At 38.9% G+C, this 12763-nt stretch overlaps 1 protein-coding gene across 1 annotated transcript in view; it reads right to left on the bottom strand.

Annotated features, from left to right (window-relative positions):
- Nucleotides 1-541: 541 nt before the first annotated feature.
- The window catches only part of LOC120546960 (dehydrogenase/reductase SDR family member 13-like), a 122053-nt gene continuing 109831 nt past the window's right edge, over nt 542-12763 (bottom strand). The window contains exons 6-8 of the mRNA XM_039782252.1: nt 2591-2816; nt 2186-2257; nt 542-1577 (exon numbers count right to left, since the gene is read on the bottom strand). Coding sequence (XP_039638186.1) covers nt 2247-2257; nt 2591-2816 — 237 coding nt within the window. The 3' untranslated portion in view covers nt 542-1577; nt 2186-2246. The remainder of the gene's footprint in view (nt 1578-2185; nt 2258-2590; nt 2817-12763) is intronic.

Genomic DNA, 12763 nt, shown 5'->3' with positions numbered 1-12763 from the left:
CTGTGGATTAATACACAGTGTTTACAGCAACAGAATGGTGTACACTATATCAGGCTTTGGCTACACAGACAATACTTGCTTATATTTATTGGTGGTATTTGGTATTTTGTTTGTATCAAAAAACTATTTAAATGGAACGAGCCTTATCATTTCAGCAAATTAGCAGACAGGCTAAGGCAAAATCTGCTCTGTAAGCCTCGGAGTACATTCCAACTCCCAACATGACTACTTCAGCTTGTGACTGAGCAAGAATGCTTGGGTTTTTCACCAAAACGTCATGTTTGATCCGCTCCAAAGGCAAAAAAGGACACAGGCTGTGCCAGGGCAGCGGACATTAGACTGTCATTTGGTCCCACATAAATCAGCCTGTAACTGCTAAATCATTGCTGCTTACTGTCACAATGACAGTATCAGGTTAATTCCACCACAGTCTCTGTTTCAGGAATGATGAGCTTCTGCCTCAGCGCCCTCCGAATCAAAGTCTCTGACAGACATTCAGGAAATACACATGCAACAGAAAAGCAAAAAGCCAACACCCCTGTCACTGAAATGGTCATTTTATTTCATTTTAATTTAACATACTTTCTTACTGCTGCAAGGGAAATAACATTTTTCACCATGTTGTTTTTTTTTTTTCTTTTTCTCCAATTTCTCCAATTGTTTGTTCCTCAATGACATGCCACATGGGAAAAGTGGAACACAAGCAGCAGAGGCATTGTGCACAGAGGCGGACAGTAGAAGCAGCCAGCTGCATTTCTTGTGTAGGCCATGTACGGGACATGGAGATGGAGGCTGTGATAGTCAGTGAGTGTGCAGTATGATCACAGCTCCATCTAGTGTTACACAGTGAGAACTCAGAGGTGATGCCAGATGCACATTCAGCCTGCTGTAACACTGGTTTGCAGTCAGCCTAACAGTACATTCTTATCATCCATCCATTCCTGTCATTTCTTCACATCATTTTGGTCATTGGAGACTAATCATAATGTAGGCTGAAGGCTGAGAATTCAAAATATAAATGGGAACAAGACCATGCATGTTTGCTTAATGTAATATTGTATGTCAAAGAACTTTTTTAGATCTACAAGTAACAGATACATAGACATTACGTTTCAATATCTATAATAGAGAAAAGAAAGTAAGGGAGAAAAATAACATGTAAAATACAATGTAAAAAGTGATTTGATGAAAACTAAAAGAAAAATGTATGTATACAGTTTACGAATATAAGCATTCACAAGCATCACTACAAGTTCACATAATCCTAATCATCATAATTCTTATTATAAAAAGAAGACCTATGTTAACTGGATACAATACAGGTCCACTATTTGGCTTAGTCTGTATCATATAAACAGGCTTTCCAACAAAAACATACACATTCCCATTATATATCATAAGGTCTAAATTTGGCCCATTTTCTCAGTTTCCTACAGCAAGTATAACATGTCTTCTGATGACTTTTCAAAACATTTATTAAATGAGAAACAATTGTTTTTTATGAACTACTCTGAGCATTGCAACAATTATATAATATTTTATATTCTTTGGGTTCCTGTGCTTCCTGTGCTTCCCCCCTAGTTTATTAGACAGAGAAAATACAGATAGACATTGTTACATAATGTCCCTTGATGGGGTTTTAAATTCAGAAGTAAACCAAACACACAAATACAACAGATTCAGGATAATAACAACAGAACAGATAAAACAGTGTCCATGTGTGCATGCATGTGTGTGTGTGTGTGTGTGTGTGTGTGTGTGCGTGTGTGTGTCTGCATTGACATATAGGTGCAAGAGTGTGTGTATGAGTCAAAGTCAACATTTTTACAATGTTTTACTGTATGTAGAAATAATCCATCACATTTTTGATAAAACTTGCCTTTTTATACTTTTATACTGAACTTCAATCAATCAATAAATCAAATCAAAAAATCAACTTAATTGTGTACTTTTTGGTTTGGGTTTTTTCCTCTTCTTTTCTGTTATTTTTTATTTATTTTATTTGTCTTCACCAGCGACAGTACAGAACATTTAGTGAGATGTAATGACTTGTCAGGACCTGCTCATCTTGTAAACAATAAAAATGTGTTGAATTTGTTGAATAAAACTCATAGTCTGGGATATTGACAAGCAATTGATGCCATTACATTGAAAGCAAATGATCCAAACAAAAAAAGAGCCTTACCAGCGAAATGAAAAGACACCGTTGGAACCTCCTATTACTCTACATTTGATTGACAGGTCATTTACCACAGGACTAAGACAAAAACAAAAAGAAAAATGTGTTAATGCAGTTGAAATATGATAAATGAAGTACAAAAATGCTTATTTTGCTATCTATAAACATGTAATATACTGTCCCTCTATGGAGAAAGAAATGACCAAAATATGTTTTAAGAAAGATGTGAAATACTTCATAAAAAAACCTAATTGTCACATTATTCTAAACTTCATCCTGAACATTTTTGAAAGCCTCATAAGTATGCAAATAAGTAAATTTTTTTATTTTTTTTTATTTTTAAGACACAAACATGAGTAGAGTAACAGCATAAAGTCAGTAAAATGAAGTCTATTACATCAGAGGAATCACCTTTTGTTTCCAGCCTGGGCTTTGTAATGCGCTGAAGGGCCCGGCCAGCGGAGCATATTACCCAGCCACATGCTGCCTGTCTGCGAGCCGCAGCATGCTGGAAGACAGACACATCCTGCCTATAGCGCGTACACCTCTCACCCCCACCAGCTTCCCCTTCCTTCCCTGCTGCATCCCAGTCTGGGCTCGCCTGCCGCCGTAGCTGCTGCCGCTGCCGCTGCCGCCGCTGCACCGAGAGGGAATTTACATTTTAATAGGCAGAGCTGCTCACCGTTTCCGAATGAGAGTATGTGTTCAGGCGAACAGCAGGAAACGCACCCAGCTGCACAAGTTTGCAATGAACCCTCCTGACAATTCCTGGGCCAGGAAAATTATATTTTTAGCCACTGGGCCTCCCTGTCTGCAGCTTATGGCAGCATAAACGTATAAATATATATTTATATAGGGATGTGAATCTTTACTGGTCTCACAATTCGTTTACGATTATCCTTTCACCGATTTGTATCGATTCGATGTCACAATGCATCACGATGCTTCACCACTTCAATATTATTATATTTTGCTACACGTGGTTTTCATATATGTATGAACTCCCCTTTTATTGTATCTGCTCTTAAAAAAGACACTTCCTGAATGTAGCGGAGTCTGAACACAGCAGACAAAAGGCAAAAACTCAAAAAGCAGCGACCAGCAAATCAACAAGTAACATCATTAGGCAATAATCGATTAGAGTCTGTCACTGCATTGATGCAGAATCATCCAGGTCCGCATCGCGATGCATCAATGCAATGAATCATTTCAACACCCTTTTATATACAGTACACATACACACACACATATATATATATATATATATATATATATATATATATATATATATATATATATATACACACGTGCGTATTTTACAAACCAAACTAGATCTGCGGAGTAAGATTTGATGTGATGTAGATCAGATGTGATGAGGTGAGAATGCAGGGCTGTGTTTGACCGGCTGTCTCTGCTGCTGGGAGGGGATAGATGAGCGGAGGGATGGCGGCGGCAGGAAGAAGGCCCGGCTGCGGGCCGGTGTGATTACAGAGCATGACGGTTCCATCACAGCTGTCATTAGGCACCAAACAAAAGGCACATCAAGAGCAGGACGGAGAGGAAGAGGCGGGAGGGGGGTTGGAGGATGGTCCTCGTCACAAGGCCTCCTGATGAAGTGTCAGCCCCGCAGCATGAGGAAGGGGGTCAATAGGAGTGCAGCTTCACACTGCCCACTTCCAACACTGGAGCCATGTCCACATGTTTGTTTCTGTTGTAGCATTTCCAGATTAGCTGTGTTTGAAACCGTTCCCTATTATGGAAATAGTGCGAAATAGTGTGTTTCACCATTTTGTAGTGTTGTTCAAATTCTCTACAGTTAATTTCATTCGTAAAACACATTCAAATAATGGTACATGAAATATCTTGAATTCATGCATGACTTCATTCATGTAGTACTTCATGAACTATCAGTAATGTACAAGGAGTAATAGTATCTCATGCATGACGTAATGCAGGAACAATACGTTAATAGATTAATCAATTAAGGTGATTAAGGTGTTTTAATCATCATGATTTCTGATTTATTAATGATGTCCATGTCTTCTTCATAGGTAAATCTGTAGTTAAAGTGACAGGCTAAAGAAACTGACTTGTAGTGTTGTAATCATGATGAACTAAACATGACTTCTTCATTACTTCATCATGTTTGTGGCCCTTTAAATAAATTGCTGACCTGGTCCATCTTTAACATTGGTAAATAACGTATGATTAATGGTGCGATCATCTTTGTGACCCCTCAAATAAAACAAATTGTCAAGATATTTCTGGTGTTCAGACACTTCATAAATATCCTACCAGGGTGAGCATTGTTCTCAGGCATTACTGTTTAAGTGTCTTATGTTGTTGTGAATAAAATCTATCATCTATAAAAAAAATGCATCTGCATCTGTATTTTGTGTCAATGTAGTGACCTTAGTAACATTTTGCCAACCCACTTCTTTAATTCTTAATACATTTAATTGTATGCCACCATTTATCATATCTTATTTATCAATGGACCAGGTCAGCATTTTATTTAAAGGACCACAAGCATTATGAAGTAATGAAGAAGTAATGTTTAGTTAACAATGATTACAACACTACAATTCTCCAGAATAATATGTACACTGCTGTGACTGGTCAGTTTTTTGAAGAAGACACGAACATCATTAATAAATCAGAAATCATGATGATTGAAACACCTTCATTGATGCATTAATTAATGTATTGTGCCTGCATTACTCTAAGTCATACATGAGATATTATTAATCCTTGTACATTACTGATAGTTCATAGACTGGGTAAACCCAGCCCAATCTGCCGGCGATTTGATTTCGCCCTGCAGCTCAGGCTGGAAACCTCTACATTTTTCTATCCTGCATCTGTTACAAATCTGTGGGGACCACTCACAAACTGGCTTATCCACCTGTCATTTGAACTATGCCCGTTGATCACGCCTCTTGTGCAGTAGAAAAAACAGAGCAGACTCCCCAGACTAATGTTCAATCTTAAAAGATTGAGTTTGGTCTGGTGATAGAGTACTACATGAATTAATTCATGCTTTTTCATGCATGAAGTCATGCAGTGTTACCATTTCTTTCACTTTATAGTCCACTTTAAAATACCCACAATGCACTGCTACTCTACCCTACATTTTACCCCCGTATACCACAATGCAACGCAGCCGTGCTTTCCAGGCAGAGAAGAAGAAGCAGAAGCACCCGTGAAAACTGAAAAGGAAAAATGGACCAGCTTTTAGTTTCTTAAAATTGCAACATGCATATACAACCTTTTACTATTCTCCTGCTTGGTTTGTTTCAGGGACGTATTAGAAGTATTTCTATGTAAGTATTACAATGTAAAATGCATTTTTTCTGATGTTTTTTTTATGCTTTTCATGCTTTTTTAAACGTTTTTTGATTACATTTTTTTCAACGCTTTTTTTTATTAATGGTCAATAAACCTAATTTATATGACATCACACCTCGATTTTTGAGTTTGGAAAAAAATTAAATTATGAAATATTTTTACTAATATATATTTTCATCAGAGGACATTGAGTGGCTCACAGACTGGTTTTTGTCAAAGTTTAGTCAGGATGCTGTTTAACCATTTAAACGTTTTTTCAAATGGTATAAAATTGAAGAAACCAAAATTCGATTAGAGTAATCATGGACTTTACCTGCAAAGAACGTTGTGGGTCCGTACAACGTCCATGCATCCGTGTTATTTTTGGGCAATTTTGTTGACAGAAACCCATATTTCTGATATAAAAAACTTGGATCAAATTTGACCCGAGGACAACACAGGGGTTAAGTCTGTATATATTTGAGGAACCTTTTCAGATTTTCTCCAATAATCCAGATTTATATATGAACATCGGGGCAGATGACTGTGTAATGTGAGCTCACTTGCAGTGACAAACCCACGTAGAATGGTCACCACCTCTGGAGTTCTGCATTGAGTACTTTTACATTTAATAATTTAAGTACATCTTCCTGATAATACTGACATACTTTAACTTAAGTAACATTTTCAATGCAGGACTTTTACCTGTAATAGAGTATTTGTACAGTGTGGTATTAGTACTTCTACTGAAGTAAAGGACCACTGGCTGAAAGGAGAGAATATTGGACTTACATTCATCAGGTAGACACAAACATGACTTTGAATGAATGCTCATGTTGCTCTGTGTGCTGGATGTGTAGCTAAGGTTTACCATATCAACAGTATAGGACCTACAAGACCTGAGAGGGACGAGGGGGATTTTTGACAATCAAGCGTCTAGCAGATAGGTACAAAGGGGAGTGACTGGAGTTTGCACTAAGAGTAGCATTTTGAAAATGTCTGATATGAGGAAATAAACCAACACAGAAAGCATCAAAAGCAGAATTATTTCCCCATATCAGCTGTTGGATGATGATGTGGGAGAAACAATTTTGGTTATCCTTACTTTTCAATCAATACGTTTTCATAAACAAGGAGTTTCTAGGTTCAATTTCACAATAAAGAATAGGGAAAATAAATTGAAACAGCTTGAGCCTAAAGACAGGATGATTAAAGATCTTCATATAATAGGGGCTTGGCAGTGATTCTGTGGCAAGACCATTTCAAATTCAGGTCATTTCAGGTGTGTAGGGTAAGCTTATTTATATGTTGTGATAGTGATATGGAAAAGTGAGTTTATGCATATATATATATATATATATATATATATATATATATATATATATTGCTTTATACAGAAATCATCTGCCATTGCTTTATAGGCAATGCCATACCATACAATGATATTTAAGAATAAACTCAATATAGTCTCTTTTATATAAAAAAACAAAACAAACTAGTAATACTGTGATGTTCTCCGTGTACTGCAGCATTACAGTACACTGGCATTTAAATTGAAGATGCTCAAAGAGATGATCAAAGAGATTTTGAATCCCAGAACTGGTGTAATACTTCTATGTCTTTTTTTTTTGCTGATAAATGACTAGTAGCACACTTCCTGTCCATATGTTGCTGTTTAATAGTTAGTAGGTAGTTATCTAAAAGGTTCCAACCCTTAAAAAAAGGGTTTAATCCCCCCCAACAGTCTTTGATTTTTCACAGCATCTCTGTTATTCTGGAGTGTGAGACAAAGCAGTGCGTCACAGCTTCAGGCGTGCAATCTAGACCAGGGCCCCTCCCCACTCTAATTAATAACTATTGAACACGCCAACAACAATCAACACTAATTAAATTGTGTGCTTGTTGACAAGGGTACAAGCCTTATCAAAAGACATAAGGGTGTGTGTGTGTGTGTGTGTGTGTGTGTGTGTGTGTGTGTGTGTGTGTGTGTGTGTGTGTGTGTGTGTGTGTGTGTGTGTGTGTGTGTGTGTGTGTGTGTGTGTGTGTGTGTGTGTGTTAGAGAGGTTGGTGATGGCCTCTGTTTTCCATAATAAGTTAACGAAGTGCCCCGAGCCATAGTTTTAATTCAAAAACCACCATAACTGCCATCGCTCTGTGACACTGACTGTTGGCAGAGAGGATGGCTCCCACAGCTGCAATGGATGTGTGTGTGTGTGTGTGTGTGTGTGTGTGTGTGTGTGTGTGTGTGTGTGTGTGTGTGTGTGTGTGTGTGTGTGTGTGTGTGTGTGTGTGTGTGTGTGTGTGTCTTTTAGAGGATATGATCACTTCTGGTGTTCCCAGAACAATACATGTCTTTTCTATTTACACGTCACACAGGACAAACAGGGTAAAACCACAGGGTACAGGGTAAACCAAGACGGGTACCACTTGATAAATGATTTACTGAAGCTTTATAGATCTGTAATAGGTCGTCACCCTCTGGTTAAAGAGGCCATTGCTAGTCAAGTGATTAAAAAGTAACTAACAATCGTCAGTCATTCTGTCTTTTAGAGAAAAACCTGTGAACACCACGCCCCCAAAGGCCATGCCAAATGTACTTTGGTCTGGGCAATGCCTTTTATGGGATTTGTTGTCAATATGAAAAATTGCAGAATATCACTAGCCTTATCCTTCAACAATTTCTTTCCTAATAATCCATCTGGACTGCAGGTGTAAATGTCACAAAATTGTTACATGGATTTTGGTCCAGATGTTTTTAGTGTGGTCAAACCATTTGATTTGACTACAAATTAGTAAATAAAAAAAATGACATTTGTTATACAAACATGTTATACCTTTAGTCCTGTATAGGTTGAACTCCAAAAATACTGGACCCTACATTTCCCATAAAGCAACTTGATAGCTATGGTGCTAAAAGAGTCTCATAAGAATTTGCAACTTGTGAAACCCAATGCACAAATCAATACAGAGTGAGTGTCCGACACAGATATGCATTTACACATACAAATCACTCTGTATTCATTTGTGCACTGTGTTTCACACGTTGCAAATTAGAGGCACAGATACAACACAGGTTTTATGTATAAAAATCGCTCTGCATTCATTTGCGCATTGTGTTTCACAAGTTGCAAATTCTTATGAGACTGCTTTTGCACCATAGTAGCATTAGTTGGAACAGCAGACCCTCCCTGCCTGGTCATTTATAACATCTTTATAAGTCCAAGCTAACACAGCCCTGATGATGTCATCAGACTTGAAAAAAGTCCTCCAGAGCTTCAAAAGACTTATTATTATTATTCACAGGCAATAGTACTCCCTATGATAGGCAAACTGATCTGCATGTGTCAAATTCGAGTGACTCTATAAATGTATCCATTACACATTCATAAATAATGTATTAACAATTAATACAATTATTAGTTACAATCCATAAACTCTTTGTAAAGTGTCTAATTGGACAGTGGTGCCCTGAGATGACATATCATATAAGGTCATGTCTGCACGAATACATTTGTATTCAGTGATGTCACATGAACCTCAGCGGAACTCCACATTTATTGAAAAATTGATTATGAACATGACCCAGAAACCCTTTGACACGCCTGCTGAAGCCAAGTTTCAACGCCCTACATACGCTGACAGTCTGCTGGGTGCTGCAGTCCCAGTGGAGCTTCAGTAAATGAAAAACAAGTACCTTAGCCTGTTCAAATGGAACAGTTCAGGAATTTAAAGACGCAAGGTCGCTGACACACTGAGCAGGAGAGCAGCAAACAGGTGGAGAAACAGAGCTACAGAAAGTCTCCAGGGTCAACGGGGCGTGTGTGTGTGTGTGTGTGTGTGTGTGTGTGTGTGTGTGTGTAATTGCTTGTCTTCAGAAACATGCCAGAGAGCTCGAGGATCCTTCAGCTCTAACATTACAACTTGTGCTTGGATCAACAAATCAAAAGCCCTCAACTTTACAAATGAGACCTTTGACCTCAACAAAGCCTGAAGCTAACAAATCAGCACTTTCTTCTACAGAGGATTTGGTGGAAGGAGCCAGATGAAAGGCAGCAGAGGGTTACACTTTATATTGCATTTTCTAGAACCTCACGGATGAAGTTGTTTTTAGATATGGTGATAGAAATATTACTTGGTTGGCCCACATCAGCATGTTGACAAAATGTGAAAACACGTCACAGGGCGGTAGCTTGGACTAAAAAAGCCTGAGGTCAAACATTCCCCCAGTGAACCCCCACCACGCAAATAAACTAGACACACAAGAAAAAAAAAGAAAGTTTTTCATATATTCATTAAGGTATTATTTCTGTCAATGCTTAACTACCTACATTATAGTTTAAAATGCTGTTTTAAAGAATTCGCCACACAAACCTAGACACTGACTTAAATCAGCCTGAAAAATCCATCAGGCAAAATTTGTGAGTAATTGTAGAATGTAAACTCTTCAGAGGACATTACCTTGGAGTCAGTTGGTAGTTATGTCCAGGATGCAATTTATGAAAAAAAATCTTAAGTTTTCTTTTAAAGACATTTTCATTCATGAAAATAAATCACAAACCACAGTGGGCCTATATCAACTAAGTAGAGTAATTATGAACTTTAACCCTCTGAGGTCTAAGGGCATTTTTAGATATCTTCTTGAATTCTCCTTGTATGGGGTATTTGCATATAACTGATCTCCAAATTGTTCCAGAGCAATGTGTAAAGAGACAATTTGGCCCTAAAGCAGAAATATTTCTCAAAGCTCTTGTGAAAACATACACTCAATTGTTTTGGTGCTTGAAATGAGTTTTCAAAAGTCTTGGGTTCACAAAAGTAGCGTAATATATGAATAAAATAGTAAATACAGGTCTAAAAAGGAAATTTTTTAATATCCCTTTTTGAGTAGGAGTTTTAATTTTTAAATATATAATTCATCATTGATGTCATGTAGCATGATATCTTCCCTCTCTTGCCTTGTTGTGTGGTGACAAGTTTGCCATCTACATAGAATGCAATCTTCATCAGATAGCAGAAATAATTCTGCTGTCATCCAGCCTGCGCTCAATATTGATTGCTGAAAATTCACGAAATACCTCTGCCTTTCAATGGTCTCCGTCATTTGACTTAGACACATTCACCACCTTGAATGTGTGAAAACTTTCAAATTCCTCCTTCAGCCGTCTTGCATTCACATCCTCGGCTTGCCTCGTAGACCTCATTGTTCTCAGTGCAACGCCCCCACCTCAGTATTGGCACTTACCGCTGTGGCATCTCTCCTCTGAAGAAACAGAGACACCGCCTGCAGGTTCTCTATTGCATCTTTTTTTACTAACACCATACCGAGCAAAAAAAGACGCTGTATAATTTTAGCATAAATGTCCCGACATCTTGTCCTCTCCATGGAAGATCTTGATTTGTCAAACAGTTTGACCAAGGCTGGATAGCTTTCCCAGGGAGCCGTAACAGACGGGCAGGATGAGGACAGCCAGAGCACGTCAAACACTCTTCCGAACTTGCGAGCGTGCATCCCCAAGTCGGAAGCCCCAGTCTCAAGCTCTCTCATGTTTTGGGCTTTGAGAGAAAAATGAGTACAGAGTCAATGAACATCGGAAAATGACTCACGTCTGTAATATGTTTCACAGCATCATGGACCGCAAGTGAATAACGGTCAGTTTAGGGTTAATCTTCTCACATAGGAGTGTGGCTGCTCCTCTGTACCGGCCCATCAGAGCAGCGGCCCCATCAGTTGCAAAGCCAACAAGCAGCAGCATAACATGTCTTCAGAGATGCCCTGCATATCAAGGCTTTGTAGAATGACATCACAAATGGCTGCCCCAGTGCACGACTGCAGGTCAACAAGATGAAAGAAGTTGCAGATCTTCATAGGGAATTCTAATGTAGATGATCAGGCATGTTTTGTTTGACACTGTTGCGCTCTCATCAATGAGAATACTGAAAGTCCAATAGCTGAGCTGTCATTTTCTCTCCAATAAACATGAGCACATTACGACAAGCCTTGTCGGAATGCAGCATACATCTAAGGTTTAGACTGTTGAGTTGTTGATGTCCCACCAGCTGTGGCTGGATTTTAAGGTTGTTTTGGTGGATCATATAGGCTGTAAGCATGCACTTCTATTTGCTTTGGTCATTGTGTTTTCTCCACAGAGGTGCACTGTTATCTACTGCCTTCTCAATTGTCTTCTCTGCAAAATATCTATGCATTTCATGTGGGACTGGCACTTTTTATGTTTGTTAGTTTTGTCTTGTAATTTTTTTGGACCTAAAACTCTGATGTCAGAGCAAGCTGTACACTGAACTGACCCATCTGTGGTGAGAGCAAGCCACTCACCCACCTCTCTCCTTTCAACCTCCCCCAAAGCATCCTCCAACCGTTGGCTCAGAAGGCGAGATGGTAGCTTGTGAGCCTAGGTTGTTTGTCACATTGTTTGAGTCAGCATGAGAGTTCCCCTCCATCCTGACAACAGTAGGACAGGACACTTTACAGAGTAGGTCTTGACCACACTCTATAATTTACAGAGACTCAACAATTCCCCCAAGAGCAATTGCACTTAGTAGCAAATAACGACTTTCTTTTAACAGGCAGAAACCTCAAACAGAACCTGGCTCTAGGTGGGCGGCCATCGGCCTTGACCGGTTGAGGAGAGATAGAGATAGAGAAAGAGAAAGACAGAGTCTGGACCTTGGTTCAGACTTCCAGGTGTAAAAAGGCCCGAAGTTAGTAGCATGCATTAATGGGACATGAATACAGATAAAGATGGCGAGAGCGAGAAGGACAGAGAAGGTCAGAGTATCATGGGAAGTCCTCTGGCAGATTGGGCCTATTGCAGCATAACTAACAGCATTTTCAAGGCAAACCTGCACCAGTCCTAACTATAAGCTTTATCAAAGAGGAGAGTTGTAAGCTTACTCTTAAATGTGGAGAGGGTGTCTGCCTCCTGAACCCAGACTGGGAGCTGGTTCAAAAGGAGAGGAGCCTGGTCGCTGAAGGCTCTGGTCCCCATTCTACTTCTGGGCCCAGTTTTTCCAAAAGTTTAATCTGGATCAAATTGATCCGAATTTGGAAATCCCATGTTTTGCTATCCAGGATCACCTGATCCATCTTACTTTTATACTAGTTTTTTGCAGTTTTTTACAATTGCTTGCACACTAAAATTAAAACTTTCCCACAATTAGCAAAACCTTACACTCAAGGAGCAAAACACTGGCCTAGATTTGCACAACTGTAAGCACATTGTCAGCTTCACACGTTTTGCA

This window comes from Perca fluviatilis, chromosome 2 (assembly GCF_010015445.1).
Source record: "Perca fluviatilis chromosome 2, GENO_Pfluv_1.0, whole genome shotgun sequence".
Classification (NCBI taxonomy): domain Eukaryota; kingdom Metazoa; phylum Chordata; class Actinopteri; order Perciformes; family Percidae; genus Perca; species Perca fluviatilis.
This window is presented reverse-complemented; position numbering and strand designations above follow the sequence as displayed.